We start from the raw sequence: 26,262 nt of genomic DNA, 5'->3' as shown, positions 1-26,262 counted from the left end.
GTACTTTGTCCACACTATCTCATTCAATTCTCTTCTCATACAACCCTGCTGGCTCATGCTGCTATCCCATTTTATGGATTAGAAAACTGAGGCCAGAGATTAATTGTCCAAGTTAACTAAGCAGTAAGTGGTGGAGCTGGAGCACCAGGTCTGCCTGACTCCAACTCTTAGGCTCTTTCAAAACACCTTCTCTGTGACCAACAGAGAAGGACATGTGTCCACTCTTTTGCATCTATCACAAAGTTACCTGTAATAATAAACTTTGACCCAGGACCAAATACTGTAATGATATCATTATATATATATATATGTAGTATATGAACATGTTAGAGAATCCACATGTACACAAAGCCAAATCCTATTACAATATTGCACAACATTGTCTATGTTTTCCTTTAGTATAACATTTGTTTTAAAATCTCTCCTAAGATTTCCACACCAAATCCCCATCACACTGCACTTTTCTGTAAACGTTCCAATTCAATCATTTTTTGCCTTCCCTCTATTACCTTAGAAATATATTCTTCCAATACCTACCTGTGACAACAAGTGCTGTTCCATTACTGAAGAGTTTCCTATAAAAATTCCACTGTGATTCAATCCATATCAAAAACGTTAGACTAATTTGGTTTCCTTGAGTTCTTCAAATCCCAGTGGCAATATGAAAGCCTGGATTTGCAAGAGACCAGGGTTCTGGTCCTGGTTCACTTTGCTTATAAGAAGTTCTGTTGCTGAACAAATCAAATAACTTAAAGCTTTTGGTGTTCTATTTATCTAAAAATAATGGTGTGCATGTAAATCAATTCAACATCACTACCAGCACTGAATGAAGTGAGGCCAAAATGAAATAAGATATCAAAAGCAATTTGATTAACAATGCTATAGAAATATAAGAGGTGATGATGATGATGGTGATCATTATCATTGTTATTATTAGCAATGTGTTTGCTATGATTGGGTTCCAACATGACATTTTAATATCGTAGGCCCAAATCTCTTACCAATAGAAATCCAGCATTTTAAAGTTGCAGTTAGATCCATGGCAATTAAGCAGGAAGAATAATTTCTCAGTCTCTCCATTTGTATTCCGTTTTGCCCTAACATGCCTGGGATTCTCAAATATTGTCTCAGGATACCTGCCTTTCACACAGCCAGACTCTAATAGGCTACCATCTGTCTTACCTGCCATGCTAAAACAATTAAGGAAGCATCTGTTAAAGTCTGATATCCTAAGCCAGTGTATGGAAATGCTTCCCTTGTGTTGTCTAAAACAAACATCTCTTTTCCTGATTACCAGCAAGACATATTTACATTCCACGCTTTCACTGGAAATTTCAGCTCTAACTGACTTCTCTCCAGCTCATGCCAAAGTCCAGGTTGAAACTCCTGACTGGGCCCTTCCAGGCAGAATGGCCAGAGAAATGGCAGGAATCCTGGTCCTCAAATCCCTCTTCCTGTCGTCACCTTACATCACTAAATGTTATCTGCATGACCTTATCTGCCGAGTGTCCCCATCTGTTGATGACATTAAGTTCTACAATGCCCATAGCACTCATGCAGCGGGAACATACATTTGTTTAAAAAATATTTCTTACATTTTCCAAAATGAATGCTGAAGGCAATGTCCACTTTTCACTTTCATCCTTAAAAATATCATGCATTGAAGTATTTTTCTGATTTTATAAAGGGGAGAACATCACATTTGAAAATTTGATGTGCTTCCTTTTATCAGTTAATAAAAAGTATGTATTCTACTTTCTTTTTATCCTACCTTGGGTAATAAAATTTTACCTTGTGCTTCTTGCTGGATAATTATAGGACTTATTTCTTCTCCTTTCCTTAGAGCTTTTCATCTTCTATTTTTATTTAGTGGTTTAACTATACTTATTTTCTTTATTTTAGATCTTCTCAAATAGGCAACTTAAACAAACAATAAATAGTTTGTGCACTGTAGCGTGTTTCTCTTTCTCAGTCCCAGAGGCTGACTGTTTTGGGACACCTGGCTCAGGTAAGATATTACCTGACTGAGTACAATGTGGTACCACATTTTCCAGAAGAAGTACCTGGAATTTTTTAAAAAGATTTTTTTAAAATCTTTAAAAAAAAAGATTTTAAAAAATCTTTTTTTAAAAGATTTTTAAGTCTTTTAAAAAAGAAACAGGAACAGAGAATACTGTTGCAAATCCAAGCTCTGGGATAGAGGCATAGACATGCCCAGTTTAAATAGGCCAGAAGTGCCAAAATGTAGGATGAGGGTTTCTTTCCCAAACTGATCCCTCACAATACAGAGATTGCCTTATGGTCCAGTCTTTGTGTAATCTCTCATTTTAGAAGTTGTTGATCTAACACTCAGCTTTGATCCAAAAATACCACCTGGACAAGATATCAACATAAAATAAACTCAGGTAATGCTAGTTTGGGAGATAGCACTGGTAAAAGAAAAAAAAAAAGGAATTCAAAATGGATTTGGTAATTATTGCTTGGGGCTAAGGCCCCTGCAGTTTATTCTTAGTTGGCCCATATATAAAATAACAGAGTAAATGATAAAAAATACTTTCCTTTTATGTCATGAGTGGATAATTGTTTCCTGGGATCCAGGGACATCATCATATAGGGATTCCAAAATGGGTGTTCAGACTTGAGATGACCTAGAAAGTTGCTCTAAGGTAAATGTTTTAGATCCGTGTGAAGAGTCTGAACAAGATTTTCAATGAAATATAAAGACAAAAAAGAAATATTTCTCAACTTATAGTTGATATAATTTTTAACTTTGTAGGTATAATCCAGTTATGAAATTAAATATTATAAGTAGATATTTGGCTGTTTAAACTAGATCCCTCTAAGTTTATATATTCAAGTTGGGGGAAAAAAAATCTTTTTAAAAAATTCCAGATACTTCTTCTGGAAAATGTGGTACCACATTGTACTCAGTCAGGTAATATCTGAGATAATGCATATTACATTCTAATTATTATCAGAAACACATATAATTAGTCTTAGTAATATTTATAGAAAGTGACATACAATAAATAGTGACATTTGTTCTGAAGTAAGCGGTAGATTAGATGGTGGTTAATACCTTTATCTGTATCCCTAAGTTTATAAAGACCTCGAATGATCGGCAATTGGAATTCTAGAGAAGGAATTAATATTTCCATCACCTACCAAATGCCATTGTGGTAGGTAACTTCCACATTTAATTTCATTTAAGTCTTACAACATCTCCTTAAGATAAACAATCTTTATTATTTCCATTGTACAGATCAAGTAGAAATCAGAAGTTTGAAAACTTGCTCAGTTATTGATTAATATTAAGTACATGAAGAGAATGTTCATGAAGTAGTGTGAAGTGAAAAAAAAAAAAACCAGATCCATTATTGTCTGTCTAATATGATCCCAAATTTGTAAAACAAAAATAGGCATAGATAAAATGATTGAATAAAAATATAACAAAATGATAATGAGTGCCAAGATTATATTTTAACTTTTTTACTTTGGTGTATTTTCCCACTTTTCTATAATGAGCCAACATTTTTATAATTTTAATAAAGCAACAATTGGTTAATCAAAATGTACTTGCTAAAGGGCAGTGACATGGAAAGGAGTAGCCCCAGGAGCTATATCCAGAATCAAAGCCCATACATTTGCTGCACCGTGTTTTCCTAAAAATCACTTCTCAGAGGACTGAAGAACAGTATCAGTGTCACCTTTATTCAATGGGATGGCTGCAATTCACATCGAGTCAATTAGAGAAAGGAGGGTCATGAAGTCACTTTTCAGTTTATGAGTTCATTTCTTCAAATGATCTCCACCACTAAGGAAACCTAAATAAATAAGCTCTTTCATTTTTTTCAATGCTTTATCAGCTTTGTGACAATTCTCTGAAAACTTTCATTTCCATAGACGTAATAGGCTAGGGATATCTTTGTAAGGCATTCATCCTCACCCACCCAAAAGTGTATCTTTAAGGATAATGAGGAATAAGCAAACTTAATGGACTGAATTAAAAAAAAAAACAATAAATAAACACAGCGTATGTCATTCCTGAATATTGCCACACAGTGAAATATTCTGACATTTAATATTAGCCAGTCTGTTACCAAATGGCTAAATATTTAATCCTTCTGTGACCAAATGACAAGTTTAGCAGATAATTTTTTCCATTTTTTCCATTGGTTATTTTTAGATTAGAATAAATGAAATATCTAACCTAACCCTGTTTACAACACTTTCAAAAGAAAGACCCAGATGGATGGGAGAGTCCCTCCCTTAGGGATCTGCAGTGACTCTAAGCTCCCTGTTAAGGTCTCCTGTGCTACAGCAGGAAGAGTCCAGCCTCCTAAGACCGGGACCAAGTCACTGCACCTCTCTGGAGATCCCACCGTGATTGGTGACCAAGCCAGGAGGGAGTTGTGAGCCAGCAGCCGCATGCCTGCCTTCCCTCTGTACTGTACACTGCAGAAGTTACAGAAAACATACCTGTGACGATGAGCTTTGTGCCAGTGCTGAACACCTTTCTTTTTTGGTAAGTCGTCAGCCCACCACCTTACAAGCCTTTATAAAAATCTCTCTTTGTGCTTGCTTTAAAATTGTGCGGATATTTTTGTCAATGTGTATATAAATACATAAAAATTGGCCCTGATGACATTAAGCCAAGACACAGCTCAGACAAAATCACAATACAAGAATAGATCTGAATACAATCAGGAATTTAAGAACTGACCTCACTCTGCCTGCAAGTTTGGGTTCTATCTGTTCTCTGCTTCCATCACACACGTGATGGAAGGGTCTGCTTTTATCTTTTCTCATGATTTTGCCTAAATCTTCTTGATCTCCTCCCTTAAAAGGTTTTCATGTATAAAATAAGTTCTTTGTCTAGAGTGTAATTTAGAGTAAATTAATATTTTGACAATTTTCAAAGAGAAACAGGGGTCCCGTGTTTGAACATTTAATAAATGTATAATCGATATGATTTGTAGATTCTTATTTTGATTCGTATGTATGGAGGAATGACTATGTGGACTGATTATAATGTAAAAATTCTTTGTGAAGTCACTATCCACAATGGGCAACTTCCCATTAATAGTAGACCAGATGAGTTGTTACGGAATTTGAATTCTTAATGATGATCTCTTAAGCTATTTACTCATTATTGCTGAAACACAGCTCCTTTTTTGACTTGAAAATACCCTTACAGCTTCCAGAGCATTGAATTGAAATCCTAAGTTGCTCATCAGAGGATCCTAGGCAGCTCTGAGTTATGCAATTACTAGTGCGATTTAGTACAGCTATATTAGCTCATTTACCAGCTTCAGTATTTCTGCATATTTGATACCAGTACAGAAATAAAATTGAGTGGAATGGTGTCCAAATGACTCATCATTCAACAGAAATACCCTAAGAATTATATTTTAAGTATTTAATAAATACATATTCAATATGAATTTTATGATTTTTTTGGAGGGGAAAGATGTAATTTCAGTGCTATAATTAGAAGCCGAAGCATTGTGTTCATTTATAAGTAGTAATACAAATTGTGAGCAGTTACTAATTAAAATAGTCAGTTAAAGAATATACTAAAAAGTTCAGGCTACAGAAGAGGAAATAGAATATAAACACCTGGCATAATGTTTCTAAATATCACAAAATGGTCCAGACCATGCATTCTGGAATAGACAAGTCTCTGCTAGATGCCAAACTTTGCAACAGTAACAAGTCATGTGTCCAGGAAAGTACCTGAACTTCTCTAAGCCTCAGTTTCATCATCTGTGAAATGGGAATAGGAGAATCTCTTGGATCAGGCTATTTAGGAAGGAGATAAGGCACGGAAAGTATTTAGCATGGCGTCTGACTCTCAATAAATATTAGCTAATATAAATTCTCTCTTTAAGGGGATAATACTGAGCCATTTCATCAAATTCTTTCATCCAACACAATATATAGCTGTTATAAGCAATTTTATAAGCAGTAACTGCTACACAACGGACATGAGCTGATGAACCCAAGACTTCCTGCTTCTCTGGCAGCCACAGGCCAAAGAACACAGGCGAGGCCCAATGAAGGAAGAATCTAGAACACTTATTCACTAGACTGGTAGCTTGTGAGTATTGGGATTGTGTCTTATTAACCAAGACCTCCAAGACAAAACTGTTTTTTGTCTCCAGCATCCAAGACAAAAACTGTTTTCAATAAACACTTGCTGAAAGAATGAAGGAACAAATGAAAATATAAAGCCTGGAAGATTCCTTCCATTGACCATGGAGCGCAAATGGCTCATTGAACTTGCAAATTCTTTTAAACTGGGCATTTCCAGGCAATATAACAAGAGTCACCCTAGCATGAATTTTGACTAATCTCAGCCTACCCTCTAAGAATCTAGAGCAATAAGAAGTGCACATATTGATGTTCTATGTTAATTTACTATAAGAACTAATTTTTTTGCACTGTTACTAGGGATGAAATCAAAACTGATAATATAGGTTTTGCAGATTATCAGGAAAAAGCATATGTTATATCTCAAAATAGAGAGAAGAGGTAATTATCAAAATTCCAGTTTGATATCTGTCACTTAGAAGTCCTACAAAAAAAGTATCTTAGATCAGTAACTTAGATAGTTTACAGATGTGATCCTCAAAACATTTTAATTTCTAGCTGGAGTCTACCCTTTGCATGTGTGTGTTCTAAAACTAGAATTTCAGTCTGCTTACACACAGGAAAGGGAATAAATCATTTACAAACCCGTTTTGTTTCCATACCCGGTGGTCTGTACCTGCAAAATTGCTGTTTGTATACTGAGACCAAAAATGTGGTACAATCAGAAAAGACAATTGTCTAAAAATCATATATCAGTTTTTCATTACTATAGTAAAAGTAGGGAAAAAGGTTACTTACCAGGGGGAATTACTATGAGGTTAGTCCCTTCTGAAAATATCTTGATCCAATCTTCTGTGTCACAGTGGTCACAGCTTCTAGAAAAACCCCAGCCTAGTCTTCACGACGTGACTCCCTGTTCAACAACTTTGTACTGGCAATTTGATCTTCTGGGCTTCTTTGAAGTCCTTGAACATAGGTTTTGTGACATCTGACAGTTTGCAATTTCTCCTTGTACATTGACCTCATAAATTGCCTGTTTTCCACTAAAGCAATAGTTCTTGAAAAGCACCAACAGAAAATGGAAAGGGTAAGAGCAGGATAAGAAGAGAGCAAGTCCAGCTTGTCAACCTACTACTTTTCTAAATTACCAGGAAAAGTATTCAGAGAGTTAACTCTTTTTTTTTTTTTTTTTTTAGATTTCCAGGTGTTGAAACTGCTCAGAGATCACATCAAACGAAAGTCCCTTCTGTTCTCATAAGTGCGAGGGCTACTGCGTGAGCAATTTGGGACTATATTTCTGAAAGGAAGAAGCACTTTGGTAACTGAAAATGCAACTGTGTCAGCACAGTTGAGAAATGTGAACAAAGGCTTCCATTTCCAAAAAGCCACGTTTACCATTTGGCAACCAAGGCAACGCCAAGTGAGAAAATACGTTCCGTGATGAATCATTAGTTTTCCTGGAATAACAGAGGAAATTTGTAGAATTCTATCCCCCATGAAATAACATGTATCTGATTTAAATTATATCATGAAAAAAAAAATCAAGTGTTCTGATATGTTGAATGAAGAGCCTCTTGGAGACTGTTCAGCAATCTTTTGCCTGAGTCAGCCGAGTGCTTCCCTGAGCACAGGTGAGGGGTCTGCTTGCAAAGACTGAGGACAGGGCCTGATAATCCCCTGTCCACTCCAGATCCGCCCTGCTCCAGCCTAAATCCCAAGAGCAGACACAGCCTCTGCCCCAAGAATGAAGGTACAAATGTGCTCACAGTGGGCAACTGTCCATTCACAGCAGCTCACGGCAGCCAACCCAACCGGAGAGGAAAACAGCGCTGGATGAAAATGATGTTTGGAAAGGGCTTTGTTTTTGTTTTTTTTTTTGTTACTGAGAATTTGAAGTAATTACTACATGGAGCTGTCAATTACTCTTTGTACTTATTGTAGATGGAATGATGCTCACTAAGTCCCTTTTTATCCTATTTTTCCTTATTCCAAGACCATAAGAATTAACACAAGTCTTAGGAGTTGTCTGTGTTTCAAGAGCCATGAAGGATTTAAGTAATAAAATGCAAAGGAGTAAGTAATAAATTATAAAATATTCCATGAAATGTATAAGAAAATGCAAAAACTATATGAAGAAAATGGAATTCAGTTTTATTAAAGTCATAAAATAAAACCTGCATAAGTACAGAGATATACTCATGAAGAAAAAAACTACTACCGTAAAAAGACCAATATCTCCTAAAGCCATATATAAATTTAGTTAAATTCCAACTAGAATTGCTACAAAAGTTTGGTTTTTGTTTTAGGGTATGAAGGTTAACAATGGACTAGATAATTCAACTTTAAATTTCATAAGGATGAATTATCATAAGGATGAGATAATTGAAGAATAATTTTTGGTTAAGTAGTACAGTAAATAGACATTTGGCATAGTAGATCTTAGTACTTACTACAAAGCTACTGACATAAGACGATAATGATATAAGAATAACGAACCAGATAAAGTAGAAATCCTCCAGAAAATGTTTCAAATATATGTGGATATTTAACATATGATGCAATATTTTTAAGTTATAGGTAAATGATAGAAAATTTAAAAACTGGCATTAGGACTATGATTATCTTTTGGAAAAATAAAAATGTCGTTACTCACACCATATAAAATAGGGTCCACGTAGATTTATTTATTTATTTTTATTGTTTTAATTTCAGCATATTATGGGGGTACAAAAGACAAACGTTTAGGTTACATATATTGCCTTTGCCCTACCCAAGTCAGAGTAGAATTAAATTAAAATTACAAAGCTACATGTGGCTTGAAAGAACATGTAGGAGAATACTTGTATCCTCTGGGTAGAGGAGCACACATGGGAGAATCTGAACATATTAATTTATAAGAAGTAAGAATGTGGACAGTTTTTTTTTTTCTTTTTACAGTATTTTCAGGGAAACATTGAAAGAATAGACAAAGAGGACTTACTGAAGGATTTAGGGAGGAAAGTGCCATGCCAGCCCTGTGCTTTAGGAAGCTAAACGGATGAGCAGAAGGAAGGGGGAAGCTCAGGGGTGTGGTTCCAGTGATGATCACAGGTTTCACAGGTGGCCACAGGCCAGGAAGAGGCAACGGGGGACCCGTGTTGTTGCAGTGATGACGGAGATGGACAGAGTGGCTGGAGCAATGAACATGACAGGTTTATTTAGTAGACATTTTAAGAGAGTCTGATGAAGTCAATCACATTACCACCTCAGGAGGATGGGAGTGAAGGGGGGAAAAAAACAACACTTTAAAATCAGAAAGATCAGGTTCAGATTCTAGTTCTTTCACTCCCGGTGATGTGTCCTCCAGGGCTTCGGTTTCCTCACCTTCAAGATGGTGATGATTATACCTATTTCTCAGGACTTTTATAACGTGTGTAGAATAGAGTCTAGGACACAGTATATACTCAAAAATGCTTAATTTTCTTTTATCATTGTTGCAAAATTTCAGACACAGAAAAATTCAGTTCCTAAGGAAAAATGGAAACATCTTAGTCTTGTGCACAAAGATTTTCTTCTAAGCCTGTGTTATGTAACACACAAAGCCCACTCACCAAGTACTGAGATGACCAACTGAGACAACTTAAATCCCACTTCAAACAAGGTGATACATGAATAAATAAATAAATACATAATAGGAAGCAAGTCAAGTGAGGTAAAGCACGAGTTTGGACTGTATTGCTTGAAGTTTTATATTACTTTTTCAAATTTGACAACAACTTTCATAGTGAGCAAAAATTGTTAGATGATCAAAAGACATAACGACATATCTCATTTTTCATTTCAGGGTTTGGTTGCTGTCATAAATCAAAGTAATAATTTCCATAATTTTCTCACATTGGTTTATCTTCTAGAACCTTTATAGTTTTCAATTAAATATATTACATGAGTAAGTTAAGAGACTTCCAATAAGAAAAATGGGCAGACTACTGTTTGAAACAAAATAAACTTATTATCTGACATGTACAAGAGATAAAAATTGCATTCTACTTATCTACTTGTACCCTCTGGGTAGAGGAGCAATTAGCTTCCACTACTTCACATGTGTCATTGCTTGGGTGATATCAGATATGTTAGAATATATTACAATGGATCTTTTGAAAGTACTGTGTTTACTTGTTTATAAAAGCTCAGGGGCAGTGTTTGGGAGAAGCTGGACCACTGCACTTTCAAGCAGATTCCCCCCTTCAGCAAATTTTCCCTCTTTCTTCATTCTGAACTTGATGATCTTCTAGTCTTTTAGGGCTTCTTTTGCACTAAACAAAAATGCTTAACATGCTCTATGTATATTAGAGATATTTCCCAATCGAGACACCTCCCACAGGCAAACATGCCTGGTGAAGCACTTGATTCTTTTTGGCAAACCAGAAATGTTTGTCTGTTATGAACAGATGAGCATGAAAGACACTTGAGTATGAAAGAATCTCTCCTGGCCAATTAACACTCTCCCTGAGCTCCAAATCTCCCTTTCCCTTCTTCCTGCTCCAAGACGGCAATCCATGGTCCTGAGCTCTCTGGTAGAGAAAGGGAAGAAAACTCATAAATAAACTCAAGGTCTACCATGAATCAGGCATCATCTATACATTTAACTCTTTCAGCTTTACCTCTGAAAGGTTATTACCATTAAAAGTCATATGGGGAAACAGAGCATTCAAACTGAGCTGGGATTCGAGTTCAAGTTTGCAAGATCCCGGACCTGTTCATTCAACTACTTCCCACCAGGTGGGTGGAGTTGGAAAGATGCATGTGGTGGGGACTCGGTTCCCAGGTCTGTTCCAAATCTGTATAATATGGAGGATCTGTGTCTTGAATGGCTGCATATATGATGTTGGGTGTTACTTGCTGAGAATCCTAGGAAATGTCAAACTAAATAAAAAGTAGATTAAATGGTTCATATGTGTATTATAAAAAGCAATGGGCAGTCCGTGCAAGCACCTAGCAAAAGAATCTGTGAGAACTATGTCTTCTGTAATCTTAATATCCAATTAAATTCCACAATTTACCTTCTTTTCATTGGTTTGTGAGTGACACAAGGCGATTAAACCATCCATGGGAACATTTGGGCCATGCACTTCAGAATTGTAATTAGGAGGTTATTGTTGTCATGCCTTGCCTATTTCCCTGCACATGTCAGTGGGAACATAAAGAGTCCCTAAACCCGCAGTGAGTTAGGGAGAGGAGTGGGAGTTCTCTGCCTTGGATCCATAGAGTTTGGGTTGGGGGCTCTGTCTTGACAGCCAATTCCAGTCTCACGCAAGGCCACACAGGGTTTGGCCTGTTTTGCACTGTATTTTCTGTCAGGTGAAACCACAGCCTTCAGGGTTCCTGTCAACGTTTTTCAGATCTCCTACCACAGGAAACTCGGGGATACTTAGGTCTCCTCATTTCTTTTCTCTCATGACCAGGGAGCAAACAATAAAACATAGAAGGCCAAGAGAAAACACGATCTGCTTCAAAAATCCCCTTGCCAATGTGTTAAACGCCACAGCACACCATTGCCACTTTCTGCAACAAGCCTGGGGAGAAAAGTAATTAATGTCTTAGAGATGAGAGTGAAGGAGTAGAACTGGAATTTATAAATTTTTTTGGCTGCTTATTGTATATCCAGAAACAGAAGTATTTAGCTATAATGTAATGGTATAGATATTGTTATTACTGTTGTTATTATTTTCAAGGCATAGCTGCTAAGAACCTGGGTAGGAAAAGGTCCTGGGTTGCTCTCACAAGGCAGAAAGGAGCTCAGGGCTCCCAAATTTGAACCACATGCACAGCTGTCCATTTAGGACTGGATCAGGTTTCAGAATCAAGAGTAGGAAATTTGAAATTTGATTCAGCAGATCCTTCTCAAACTGGTAAATCTAATCACGAAAAAGCCAGTCTTCACCTCGCACATACCCACATATTTGACGTGTATATTAAGGAAATTGTTCCGATTATCAGGGATTTCAGAACTGACAGAAACCTGCAGAAACAAAGGATGGTAAGCAGCCATGGGGAGACAACATGGAGGTGGCCGGAGTGTGGAGTCCACCCCTGCTGACCTGTGCCCTTCTCAGCAGTGTGGCAGTCACAGGCGTGGCCTATGTCAGACTTGACTGGGGTCTAGGGATTTCACTGAGGAAGACAAGCCATAGTTGTCACAGCCCCCTTGTGAAAGAAATGTGATTTTGCTAATAAAAGAAGTTCAACACTGACCACAAGAAGGGCAGGAAGAGGTGCTGGACTGAGACTCTGAAATGCAGAGGTCTAGTCCTACCTCTGTGGTTAACTAGCTTGGGACAAGTCACCTGCCATCTCTGGGCCCCAGCTCCCCATGAGAAGTGGGGGCATTGGGCTCAGTATGTGCCAAGGACCCTCCCTGTTCCAACAGGCTATGAACCTATGAATAAGAACCTTAAAGAGTCCATTGTGGTTGGACGAGTATGAAAACAGTTGCGGGGTAGTAATAGGAAGTTTTCTCACTGGTCCCTTCTGACTCTGGGACACTGTTAGATCCCAGTAGGCACAATGTTAAGGTGGCTTCATCTGACTTGTCAACATTATTAATTATCAGGTAAAAGATATCATTATCTTTCTCATCTGTCTCCAAGCTGGAATTGGGCATATCTTGCCTATAACTCTTGGTTGAGCCATAAAGGATCCTTCTCAGGGGTTCCTCTTCTTTGTGCTGGTACCAGTGCACAACGGTGTTGTCCAGCAGAATCCAGTTTGCGGCTCATGAGCACTGTTCTGTCTGGACTGCGGGGAAAGGAGAGTTGATCCTGAGATATTGTCATTTTGCTGTCTCCATCTGAAAAACAAGGAAGGCAAATCAGAGGTACTCAAAGTTGTTGACTCTGGACATAAAAATAATGAAAGAATGAGAAAGGAGTAAAGCCAACCTGCAAACCCACACCAAGGACACAAGAAAAACCCACAGGGTTGGCATTGCCATGGCTAATTAGAATAAACACTATAAGGGAGCACAAATTGGATTCAAAAACGTAGCGCCAGACCTTGCTCTGTGGGGTCAGGGGTGAGGAGGGGAAAGGTTTGTTTTAGAGCCAATGAAGTCCTTAACACTGACATGTGTTGCAGTGTTATTTATCTCGTTCCTGGTGAAAAGGATCTATCAGATTCCAAAGGGCCTCATCAAAACCTCTGTGTTATGATAATTCAATGTTAACTTCCTCTTTGGAGAAGTTCCCTCCCATTTTCCTTTAAGCGTTGCTTCAAATACACCTATCCTTCATACTTTTTCACTCCCTGGGTTATATATTTTTTGCCATATTGTGTAAGAACTGTGGGTAGCTATGCCTGGCTATCATGAGTATTAGAAGAAAAGAACCATTACTGTATAGAGTACCAAATGAGCTAATAATTCCATCGCCTTTTGCAACAGTATATATGTTTTATAGATCAGTTAGTTTGCCCCAAGTTTATAGTCAGATAAATATTAACCATTAGCGCAGTTATTGCTTCAGATACTGTGACATTATACCCTGGTGTCAATGAAACAGAATTTTGGAGGATAAATATCTTTTGGTTTGTTATCCCCCATGCTGTCCCCATTCCTAATTCTTAGTTCTTCACAATTAAAACTACACTTTACAGTTTTTTGGAGGACAGTGTAAGACACGATTTTTACAAAAGACTTTTTAAGCATCACTGTTTCCGCTGTGATGGCTCAATGAAGTGATTTCTTCAGGACATTGGTCTGGGAAGGACTTCTTGAGTAATACCCCCAAAGCACAGGCAACCAAAGTAGAACTGGACAAATGGGACCACATCAAGCTGAAAATCTTCTGCAGAGCAAAAGAAACAATCAACACAGTATAGAAACAACCCACAGGATGGGAGAAAATGTTTTCAAATATTTCAGACGGTGCACTCCACACCCATTAGGTATGAATATACCCATCCCCTCCTCTTCCTCCCATCTGCCCGACACCCGATGAATGTTATTACTATATGTGTACTTAAGTGTTGATCAGTTAATACCAATTTGATGGTGAGTACATGTGGTGCTTGTTTTTCCATTCTTGTGATATTTCACTTAGTAGAATGGGCTTCAGCTCTATCGAGGATAATATAAGAGATGGTAGGTCACCATTGCTTTTTGTGCCTGAATAGAACTCCATGGTATACATATACCACATTTTATTAATCCACTCATGTATTGATAGGCACTTGGGTTGTTTCCACATCTTTGCAATTGTGAGTTGTGCTGCTATAAACATTCTAGTGCAGATGTCTTTTTTATAGAACATCTTTTGTTCTTTTGAGTAGATGCCCAGTAATGAGATCTGGATCAAATTGTAGTTCTACTTTTAGCTCTTTGAGGTCTCTCCATATTACTTTCCACAGAGGTTGTACTAGTTTGCAGTCCCACCAGCAGTACACATTTCTCAACAGAATACATACAAATGGCCAACAGGTATATGAAAAGATATGAAAAAATACTTGACATCATTAGTCCTCAGAGAAATGAAAATCAAAACTCCAATGAGATATTATCTCACTGCAGCCATTTTCAATGGCTTTTATCAAAAATACAGGCAATAACAAATGCTGGCAAGGATGTGGAGAAGGGGAACCCTCCCACACTGTTGGTGGGAATGTAAAATTAGCACAAACACTATGAAGAACAGTATAGATATTCTCCAAAAAACTGAAAATAGAACTACTATAGAATGACCCAGTAATCCTACTGCTGGATATATATTCAAAGAGGGAAATTCAGTATATCGAAAAGGTATCTGCACTCCCGTGTGTATTGCAGCACTATTCTCAATAACCAAGATATGCAATCAGCCTAAGTGTCCATCAATGGGTAAATGGATACAAATATTGTGGTACATATATACAATGAAATATTGTATAGTCACAAAAAAGAATGAAATTCTGCCATTTGAAACGACATGGATGAAAATGAAGAACATTATATTAAGCAAAATAAGCCAAGTACAGAAAGACAAATCTTCATGTTCTCACACATACATAGAGGAGAATGATGCTTATCAGAGGCTGGGAAGGGTAATGGGGAGGGTGAGTGAGGATAAAGTGGGGATGATTAATGGGTGCAAAAATGTAATTACATAGTTAGATAGAATGAACAATATTTGATAGCAAAAAAAAATGACTATAGGAGGGGGGGAAATGGGCATTTATTGAAACCTTAAAATCTGTACCCCCATAATATGCCAAAATAAAAAAAATTAAAAAAAATAACCTTCCTAATAATTACTCTATATAAGAAATTAAAAGATTCTTTTTAAAAAATAAAAAATTATAATATAAAAAAATGACTATAATCAACAATAAGTTAGAGTATACTTTAAAATAACTAAAAGAGTAGAATTAGAATGATAAATGCCTGAGGTGATGAATGCCCTAATTATCTTGATTTGATTCATTCACATTGTATACCTTTCTCAAAACATCAAATACTCCCTATAAAAATCTACAACTGTTATGTACTCATAACAATTAAACTTTTTTAAAAAAGAAAATTAATTCTATGAACATCTGACATGTAAAGTGGAAGCAAAAAATAATTTTTTTCATCTGATGTGCAGACTGAAATGACTGAAGAGCAAGCCCCAATGCCATAGGGAGGAGATCCTGCTCCTGGCATCGACATGCTCTGGTCTGCCAGGCCGTGTCTCCAAAGAGAAGTAGGAAAGTGAGGGTGCCGGTGCCTAGAAGGGCTGAGCTCTTGTCAGGGAAAGAAGTGCTGGGTCAGGGTGGTTCTGAGATAGCATAGCCTTCCCCTTAGAGTGCAGAGTGGGCAGGTCTGTCCCTCTCAGCCCAGAGTTCCCCAGGAGTACCCAGCAGCTATGGTGACGGGGTGCTGATCAGGGAAGCACTCTTCCTGCAAAAGTTGGGGTGTGGGTAAGCGGTGACACTGACAATTCACTTCATTTTCCCTCCACTCACTCTGTTCCCTCCTTTTTCATTTTTCAGTAGCAACATTGCCCTAGTGGTATGAGGACATGTATCTTGTGCTCAGTGCAAAAATTATTCCTTCTGTGGATTGGCTGTAGATCCAACACTCAAGGTAATGAAAGAAGAATTGTATTTTTCAAGAAATGAAATAACCACTGAAAATGTGTGCTGATTTGATACACATTTGATAAGTTAAAGTAAACATACATATATATGGACCATGGCGTATTGTTTTTCAAATAATTGGGAGGTTGCCATCTATTTCAGCCCCAGAGAGACCAAATATCAACTCAGTATTTTTCTCCAGAAATCAGAGAGGACACTAGACAAACCATCCTATGGAAATGGGGTCGGCGGGCATGTGTCCTGGACTGTGGAGGTCGTCTCTTGAATAGCCTGGCACTGAGACCCCTGCTCCACAGGCTGGGATGTATATAGGGGAGACCTGGAGATCTTGTGAAATGAGATCCTGACTCAGTGGGCCCAGATTGAGGCTTGCTTTTCTGCATTTCTAATAAGCTCCTAAGTGAAGTAGATGCTGCTGGTTCACAAACCAAACTTGGAGTACCAAGGACTTAGAGTATTATTCCAAATAATTTTCTTTTCAAATTTGCAATAGTAACTCATGTAACCAATATAATACCTCAATTTATTGGACACTAGGCTTGCTCCAAGCACTTGCAAGAACTTTATATGAATTATTTAGGTTACTCTTTTCAACCGTTTGTTTGGATAAATATTACCATGTTTTTCACTTTAAAATTAGGAAAATGAATCAGATATATGCTAACTAATTTATCCAAAGTCTCACTGCTAATATGGGGAAGGTGAATGTGTAACAAAGGGTCATTGAGAAAACATTGAGAAATATTTTATATTGTTATGTAAATAATTTCATAATTAAATGTCTACATCTATAAAATATTGAATCTATTATGTATACATATCTTTGAAAGTAATAGAAGATTTTCATTATAATGTATAAAATCCATGAAAGTACCAAGAAGAAATTCAAATCACCTATTCTTTCGGAGATATCCAGTCTTTAAACTTTGGAGAATTTTTCATTTGGTTCTTTTGTCAATATATACATATATGTACTTGTGAACTTACTATATAAACCAATTCTGTGTTCAACATTCTCCTTGATAGTATGTGATGAATATTTCCAATTTTACTTGTAATTCTTCAAGACAACACACAATTGTGTTTAATTGCCACATAGTATTTCATCACTTTAAAGCCACATAGATAAGATGTCCCTTTCCCTCCTGTTCATCACTTTAGTGTATCGCCAAGTTTTCATCCCAATGAATCTCCCAGGGGTCTGTTGAAATGTCAACGTGGCTTCACCCTCTGGTCACTGTAGTTGGACCCAACACTACTCTTTCCAGGATTAAATGAAATAACCCAGGTAAAGTACTTAGTACAGATATTGTGAAAAGCTTAATTCCATCTTTTCTTTCATATTTTTCTGGAAAGTATTCATGTTTTCAGATTCTTTATGTTACTTTAATGGTCTTCTTATGTTTGCTTCTATGCACACATTTGGTGAAAGGTGAGGGCTGTTGAGACTCATTCAGGGTGCTCAGGTCATTGCTACAGTGGCCCACTAGGAATCACAATGGATGGGACATGGGACTCATGATTCTGAGTCTGCTCCTGGGAATGGGCTCACCTGTCAGGGAGCCTTCTGGTGTTCTCTCATTGGGCTTTTAATAGCGCCTCTGCCCATAAGAGCACAACTTGATCCTTAGAAGGGAGAAAGGGAGAATGAATGTGTTACAGTTATACCAGGGCATGTAGGTAAACTGAATGCACAGCAATTATGTGATGAGATATCCATATTGCTAAAGGTGCCAATATGAGGAAAGTTTTCTAAAGTAAGGATTATTCCCCATTTATTTCCTTCTTGTTTGAAAGTGAACTACAAGGAAGTAGGAGAGGAGATTTTACAGTTTTACATTTTACATTTTTTTTCACCATTCTTGGAAAGTTCCCAACCACCCAACTATTAAATACAGAATAAACACAAAATAATTGTCCATAATTATTTTTCTTTCATTTATTAATATTTGTGATGGATATTATGGTTATTTCCTCTATAGATGCAGAGAGCATGTATTATCTTTCTTCTTAACCATTTGATTCTATTGTACTCAGGATTTTTATTTTTCTTTGCAGAACCCCTGGCGAGGTCTTCAAAGCAGCATATCCACCATGCGGAGATCACCTACTGTGCCCAGGGGCTCTGTTCCAACAGAACAGGGCTTGTTTTGTCCCAGCATTGAGCCAGAGTGTGGAGTGAGCTGCATCTGCCTCCCCCAGGACATAGGATTTCTGCTTTGATCTCTCATATGCCCCAGATAGCTAATTGTTAACTTATAGATCTAGTGTTCCTAGATTTCTTCAGGATGGCCTCAGGATGCTAATAAGAGGCATGCAATTATTATGTTTGACAGATCATTTTAACTTTGATGACCTCCAATGCTCATGAACAAAATGAGAAAGTCATAGCAGGAAATACCTCTGTAATATGTATGCCCGTCTCAGGACGTATGCCACTTCCTGCCTTCATTCTGAACCATTAAGTTACTGGAAATCTCTGTACAGTGAATACACAGACAGATGCATTTTGCTCTAAGCTATCCACACTGTATTTTCAGAGTTCCCAGATAGTCTAAGGGAGTAGGAAATAATGTCAAATTGTCCTTATTTTGGGCCATAGTTGATGATCTGACGTGGGCCACACTGAGAGGGTGGAATCCAAGATGTCTTCCTGCATCTGCGGAAGTGCTACAAGGAGGGGAGGCTCAGGCTGGGTGCTGTGGTTGCCCACGCTGAGAAGGATGTGGGTGGGCACAGACCTGGAGATGGTTCTTGTGTAGGTTATCTCGCCAACTCTAACGCTGTGTGTTTCCAGTAGGCACAGTAGTATACGCCTTCATCTTCTTTCTCTAAGAAATTTATCGTCAATGTTGAAGTGGAAGTTTGAGAATCTTTACTTGCTTCAATTTTGCTGGACTTCCTATCTTGAGAAGAGGTTACCGAGAGGACATATTTCAGATGTTCTAAACCTTGGTTTGGTTTCTGCCGGTACCAGTGTATGACTTGACTGTTAAAGTTTGGGAGGGCTACCTTACAAGGTATGTGAGCACTCTTGGCTGTTGCTGCAGAAACAGATATTTTAGGTTGCTCCAAGTTCCCAAGTCCAACTGCAAACAAAGAAGAGAAATTCCTGTGAACAAATGATATGTGAAGAGGCAGTAATAAAGAATGACTTCGGTCCCTCCTGTGGACTGAAATGAGTGGGGAGCAACTCACAAGTCCAGAAAGAGGAGAAGATAACTGCTTTCAGCAGTGGCATCCTGTCTGCCAGCCTGGCTCTCCAGGCAGAAGGTGAGAAAGTGAGGATCCTGTTAGCCGGAGGTCTCAGGTCTGTGGCGGCAGGGTGGGACTGTTCCGGTGTCTCAGAGTAAGTTGGTGGGTCAGGTGGTTCCCCGAGATTCTTCATGAACTGCTACAGTTATGAGAAGTTCTAGGGTTTCCTGCACCCCGTGAGTGCAGGGCAGATTGGTTGACTATCTGGAAGGAAATGTCTGGTATGGATGTGTACATCTGGGGTGGGGTAAGGATGTTTCTCTTACCCACTCACACATTCCCCACGATTCCATACGGTAGAAATATTGCCTTGGAAATATTAAAACATACCTGCTGTGTGTGTTCTGTCCCTGTGACTATCTTTCTGTAATTTCTGTTGATTCAGGGTAGGAATAGGAATCAGGTGTTTCTTTCTCTGTTACTCACCATTTGGCCTGACTCCTGAAAGGCTGGTAGAGAGCTCCCCACTGAAGATCTGAACACAGGGTATCTCCCTGGGAATATGAGGTTCTTTGAGCACCAGATGGGACAACCATGGGAAGAAGGTGGCTCAAGTCTTTCCACAAACCTGTGTATGCACTCTCATTCGAAAAGGGCCTGTGGTCTCAGATTCTTGGTTTTTTTCTCAGGTCTTACTATCTACTTTAGCTTGTATTAAAACTTTAGGTAACCAGTAAGGCCTTATGTAAGCTCAAGAAATCAACTGTGGCCCACACTGAAAGAATATGATGGTCAGGAATTATACAGACAGGATTTGAATCACAAAATGTACAGTGCATCAAAGGCAGGAGGAGAAAGGCTGATAGCTTGTGTAATAATGTCTGATTCCATCCAGGGTCAGCCTTTCCTGGGACCCTCTTTATTTCTTTCAATGGCCTCTTTGGGTCTTTAGAAGAGGGGAATATGAGGATGAATATATTGGAAATTGTCAAATAAATAAGACAACATGTATGGCACAAGTACAATGTGATATCTGTATTATTCCAAGGGGTGCCCAGTGTACCCTACAATAAGAAAAGCAGATGGATTAAAGGGTAGTCTTCATTTCTTTGGCAATTATTTCAGATGTGGTATCATAAAACAATAGAATTTTTATTGCTTCATATTTCAAAAGACAAATTGATAATTTATTGGTATTTCCCTAATATCACTAATAATACTTGCACCAAGGAATGTTCCACAAAGTTTAGTTTTGTCTTCTCCATGAACGATATACAGAACTTCTTTTATCCTCCTATGATGGAAGAGTACAAATTCTGAAGCCAGATTACCTGACTCCAACCGTCCTCTGCCAGGAACCAGCCCTGTGACCTGGACAAGTGACTGAGACAGGTAGCACCTCACCCACTTCATGAGTCAATGCACTTCCTGATAATAACAGAACAGACCTCAGAGATTGTGAGGGTGAAAGGAGCTAACATACGCAAAGAATGGAGAACACTAATAGAGAACTCTCTCGTACACAAAATCATTAGCTGCTCTTCTCTTGGCCCATTCGCTCTTTCATAGGCAAAGCCAAGATTATCCGCAATATGGTGGGTTTATTTAATAGCCCCAATACCCCAGGGCTCTGTTCTCATGACATTGTGCTGAATGACATACACACCCCTGAACTTGAAGTGAGAAACCATTTTCATTCCTCCACCTACCCAAAAAAGTCACTTGCTCTGCCTCAAATTCACCTCAAAGATTCTATTTGTTATGCAACTGTGTGATCTTTAAATTTTCATGGTGGCCTCATGATTCAGTTAACCAAAAAAAGTAAAAAAAAACATGATCTTCTTATCTTTGACCAAGCCCTTTAACTTTCTCAGCTTTAATTTCTTTATCTGTAAATAATAGTTCGGTGGCAGGGGTGTGTCATATTATGTATGGGATTTCTGGTACACAATTGTTCCCTCCGTCAGCCTGAGCCATTCGGTTAGTGGACATGTCTGGGTTGTGATGTGAACGGGCCGTGAGCCTATGTCTGCTAGTTTTCAGGCAAAACCTTAATTCATCAGGAAGTAGTTCTAAATGAAGATTTGGGAAAATTATGATCAGGAATGCTCCCTGCTTAAAGTAGGGCCTACTGCATGGGGATCGACCCAAGACGGCTTCTTGGAAAGCTCAGGAAGTGCTTCGGAGAAAAGGCTGAGGCCGGGAGCCCAGCTAGAAGTTCGTTGAGTTTGCTCCTGCGGGAAGGATGTGGGTGGGCAGAGATCCAAGAGAGACTGTTGTGTGGGACATTTTGGCACCTCTTGTGCTACGGGTCCCAAGAAGCACGGTAGTAAATGGCCACATCCACTTACTACTTTTTCCATCAAGTTTATGGAAAGGAATAAAACCAACATTTGAAAACTTGTTCTTGCCACAAGTTTGTTGCTTTTCTCACCTAAGCAGACTCGAGCTGGGGTTTTTATTGACCAGACATATGTCAGATGCTCCATAACTTGATTTGATTTCTGCCCATACCAGTGTATAATTATATTTACAAAGTCTTCAGTGGACGCCATACATAGTGCGTGGGCTTTCTTACCTGTTGTTCCTGAAATTAACATTTCGGTTGCTTCAAATTTAACTTTCCAAGCCCATCTGCAAGCAAAAAAGGGAAATTCCCACAACATATCATATAGAAAGACAAAATTAGAAAAAAAAAGTCTTTTCCACCTCTGATCTATGTTGAAATAATTGAGGAGCAATTTACAAGCCCAGAGAGAGAAAAATATGAATACTCCTAGCTGTGACATCCTCCTGCCTGCCGAACCTTGTCTGCAGGAGAAGGCGGGAAAGTGAGGTTCCTGGTTGCTGGAGGGGCCAGGTGAGTGGCCGGAGGACATGGCGTGACCTGGTGTGAGAGGAAGAAGTTGGGGTGGGGGCGGTCAGGTGGTTCTCTGGGGACTTCATGGCTTGCTGCAGAGCTGAGCAGTTCCCACAAGTGCTGAACTGGCTGGGGCATAGGGTTCATGATCAGGACAAGAATGTGTCTGTGGGACAGATGAGAGGCAGTTCCGAAGTTGACTTAATTCTGTTTCAAAGTTACCTGTTCCCTCCTTAACTTTTAGATCGTAAATACATTGCTCCAGAGATATGAGTTTATCCACCATAAAAATTGATCCCTCTGTTAACTTGTTTGCAATTCAGGACTGGGGAGTATGGAATACGGACAACATTTTACACTTAAAAAAAAGGCAAACCGAAGGTTTACATTGACATTATTCATGCTTCATTTTTAAATCTAGGGACATGTCTATTTGAGATATACAATGGAGTATTTTGTTTATAATTTACTGGGATGTCACCATGCAGGTTAAAATCCAGAGAAATCAAATTTTGCTTATAGTCTGGGTGCCCCTCAAGAGGGGACTTGACTGAAATTGCTAAAAGGACTAGCAGACACAGCAATTTGTGGGATCAGCTTCTACTCACCCTGGACTTTAGGATTATCTCTGGAATATTATATCACAGAGAGGGGTAATTTTAGATAATGTTCATCTTTACATGTAGTAAAAAGTGTTTAGAATTAATATTGTATCTCATATCTATTGAGAACTTGCTAATATTGTTCTAAATATTATCTTATATCATTTCCATTTCTCACCAATCTTGAAAGTCAGTGGTATTATTATCTCCCTCTTACAGACAAGAACAATGTGGCAAAGACGACTTATCCTAAATCACAAAGCTGGTAAACGTGGGAGCTTGGATACATAACAGGTGCTCACTGAAGAAAATCTGAGTAAACAAGTTAAGAAATGATGAAAATCAAAGCCATCATCATTTACTTTTAAGCATTTTCTCTACACATTCATAGATAATAATATGTTTGGATCATTACACATTTAAAAAAATTTTTTTAAATAGGCTTTACATTTACAGTTTCATATTCTGTCCTTTAACCGTTAATGCTCTGTTCGCTTTATATTTGGAAATATATCAGGTCCTTCAAAAGCTTATGTGACTATCACTATTAATGGCCTGTGACAATAAGCACTCTCCTAGACTACTTACCTCATCTAACATCAACTGAGTTATTTAAAATCATTGTGTCTCAGTTTCTACATCTGTAATTGCCTAAACACCTTTCCGAAATGTAAGAAAGTTACATTATTACATAAGAATGATAATGAACATGAAGCATAAATAAGAGTACCTGGCAACTAAAAAGAGAAAATTACTTTGTTACATAAGATTTTATTTTGTTTTATTTTATTTATTTATTTATTTATTTATTTTTGAGAGAGAGTCTCGCTTTGTTGCCCAGGCTAGAGTGAGTGCCGTGGCTTCAGTCTAGCTCACAGCAACCTCAAACTCCTGGACTCAAGCAATCCTCCTGCCTCAGCCTCCCGAGTAGCTGGGACTACAGGCATGCATCACCATGCCTGGCTAATTTTTTCTATATATATTAGTTGGCCAATTAACTTCTTTCTATTTATAGTAGAGACGGGTCTTGCTTTTACTCAGGCTGGTTTCGAGCTCCTGACCTCAAGCAATCCGCCCGCCTCGGCCTCCCAGAGTGCTAGGATTACAGGCGTGAGCCACCGCGCCCGGACTGTTACAAAGATTTTAATTATACAATTATTGTAATCATTTTTTTGAAAATGTGTGAAATCAGTTAAACTATAAAGAAGAAAATAACCATCCATGCTAACATGACAAAAAGCTACCTTAAAACTCCAATGTCTTTTTGTTTCTTCATATAGACATTTACATATTTGAGAGTTAATGTATGCTTATTCATACTTTATGTCTTTTTTGATATTTGATTGTAAATATTTTCACTTTTATTAACAAATCTTCAAAAAGATCATTTTTAATGCTTCATATATTATATCATGTGAATGCAACACAAATCATTTGCCTCTTTCCTTTCCTCGTTGATTCTTCACTGTTTTTTCCAGGGATCATATTGAAAAGCTGATATAACTTTTATGTTCCGATATCTGTTTCTCTGGAGACACCTTATTACTAAGGTACACCATTCTTTAGTGCATTACATGAGAAAATCCATGCAAAGAACTTAGCAAAGATATTTTGAGAAGATTAATCCACATTTTCTATGCACTCCTCTTTAAAACGGTTCATCTTCTCTCATTTTTGTTGTGTTTTAATTTGTGCTAATTTCTAATTTGCTTGTATAAAAAATACAGCAGACCAGACATGTTATATTTAACCTTACTAGGACAATGGTTCTCCCACTAAAAAAGTCTGGTCACAAAGAGTATAGATCAGGGTGTGAAACAAAGAAATATGAAACTACCAGAAGCAGGAGAAGAAGGGCTGATGTCTAATTCCATCTCTTATGTCTTCCTAGCATGTGAATTCCTCCTTTTCCCTTCCAACACATCTCAAAATTAAATAATAGATCATGGATCTGTGAAATAGGGCATAGAGAGAATGACTATGTTGATGTTATTTTTGGAATATTTAATTAAGTTAAACAGTACATACAGGAAACTGAACAAAGATATCTACATTCTTCCAGAAGCCTACTGTAAACACTACTATTACACATAGAAAATAAGGAGTTTATATTGTTTTATATTGAAAAGTCAATGGTAATTTATTGGTGTTTTACTGATTTTGTAAAGACACATAATCGCTCAAATCCTGGGCACATGTTTCTACATACAGTAATGATTTTTGTTAGTTAATGTTCCATGATAGTTCTTTTTCCTCTATGGGGATAGGAGCAAGGTATTGCTCCTTTTATCCTCCTGTGATTAAGGATCAATTTAATGTAATACTGAAGAGGAGTCAGATTCCCTGGGTCCCTGGGTGCCTACCACATCCCAGTTGTGTGACTTGGACATCTGCCTGAACCACTTAGTTCATGAGTCATGATGAGAATCACAGAGTAGACCTTACCTTATAGGTAGTGTGGGTTAAAGGAGCTAATAGATGCAAAGAACTAAGAACCTATAGAGAATTTATACACATGTGCACACATACATACACACACACCCAACAATGTTGGCTCTTCTTGTGTTGGCAGATCTTCTTTCTTTTTTGTAGGCAAAATCAAGGGTTGTTTCAATATGGTGGGTTTATCTAATGGCCTCAGTAGTTCAGAGCGCTTTTCTGATGACCTCATGCTCACAGAATCCTCTTCCCGATACCTCCTGGAAGAAGGGCACTTGTCCCATCCCTAATTTATCCCAGCTCTTCTAGCATTCACTTAAAGAATTGTAATCCAGCTGGGGATGGTGGCTCATGCCTATAATCCCAGCACTTTTGGAAACCAAAGTGTGAGGATCACTTGAGATTGGGAGTTCAAAACCAGCCTGGGTGACATAGTGAGACCTTGTCTTTACAGAAAAAACAGTAATAATAATAAATAAGAAAAGTTAGTCAGGTGTGGTGGTGCATGTCTGATGTCCCAGCTACTCGGGAGGATGAGGTGGCAGGTTCACTTGAGCCCAGGAGTTCAAGGCTGCAGTGAGCGATGATCGTACCACTGTACTCCTGCACAACTCCAGCCTGGGTAGGTGACAGAGCAAGACTCTGACTCTAACACACACACACACACACACACACACAGAAAGAAAGAACAACAAAAAAAAAAGAATTGCAATCTTTAAACTCTTTAGTGTGGTCTCACAGACCAGTTCAAGAAGCATGACCCCTTATCATTGGCTGATCCTTCTGCTCCAATTCTCTGAGCTTTAATGTCTTTAGTTGAAAAATGAATCAGTGATAGTTACATTGCGGAGGGTTTGCCCTGTCTTGACTATGCGTGGTAAGGATGCCACTCAATGATTCCCCCGTCAGCCTGCACCTTGCTCGTTACTGGAAGTCTCTGGATGGTGACACGATAGATGGTGCCACAGCCTGTGTCCTCTCAGC

At 38.2% G+C, this 26,262-nt stretch overlaps 1 protein-coding gene and 1 long non-coding RNA gene across 4 annotated transcripts in view; one reads left to right on the top strand and one right to left on the bottom strand.

Annotated features, from left to right (window-relative positions):
• The window catches only part of LOC105878255 (T-cell receptor gamma chain C region C10.5), a 48,822-nt gene that overhangs the window by 9,619 nt on the left and 12,941 nt on the right, over positions 1-26,262 (bottom strand). Inside the window, exons 3-5 of the mRNA XM_012777595.2 lie at positions 24,482-24,485; positions 17,235-17,242; positions 538-575 (exon numbers count right to left, since the gene is read on the bottom strand). Coding sequence (XP_012633049.1) covers positions 538-575; positions 17,235-17,242; positions 24,482-24,485 — 50 coding nt within the window. The remainder of the gene's footprint in view (positions 1-537; positions 576-17,234; positions 17,243-24,481; positions 24,486-26,262) is intronic.
• The window catches only part of LOC142872899 (uncharacterized), a 30,145-nt gene continuing 22,870 nt past the window's right edge, over positions 18,988-26,262 (top strand). Inside the window, exon 1 of one of the 3 annotated variants that reach the window (XR_012920984.1) lies at positions 18,988-19,455. This is a non-coding gene — a long non-coding RNA (uncharacterized LOC142872899). The remainder of the gene's footprint in view (positions 19,456-26,262) is intronic. The other 2 variants (XR_012920985.1, XR_012920983.1) reach the window with 2 other exon arrangements.

This window comes from Microcebus murinus, chromosome 9 (genome assembly GCF_040939455.1).
Source record: "Microcebus murinus isolate Inina chromosome 9, M.murinus_Inina_mat1.0, whole genome shotgun sequence".
NCBI classification, from domain to species: Eukaryota; Metazoa; Chordata; class Mammalia; order Primates; family Cheirogaleidae; genus Microcebus; species Microcebus murinus.
Note: the sequence above shows the minus strand (reverse complement) of the source record. Positions and strands in the feature narration are given on the sequence as shown.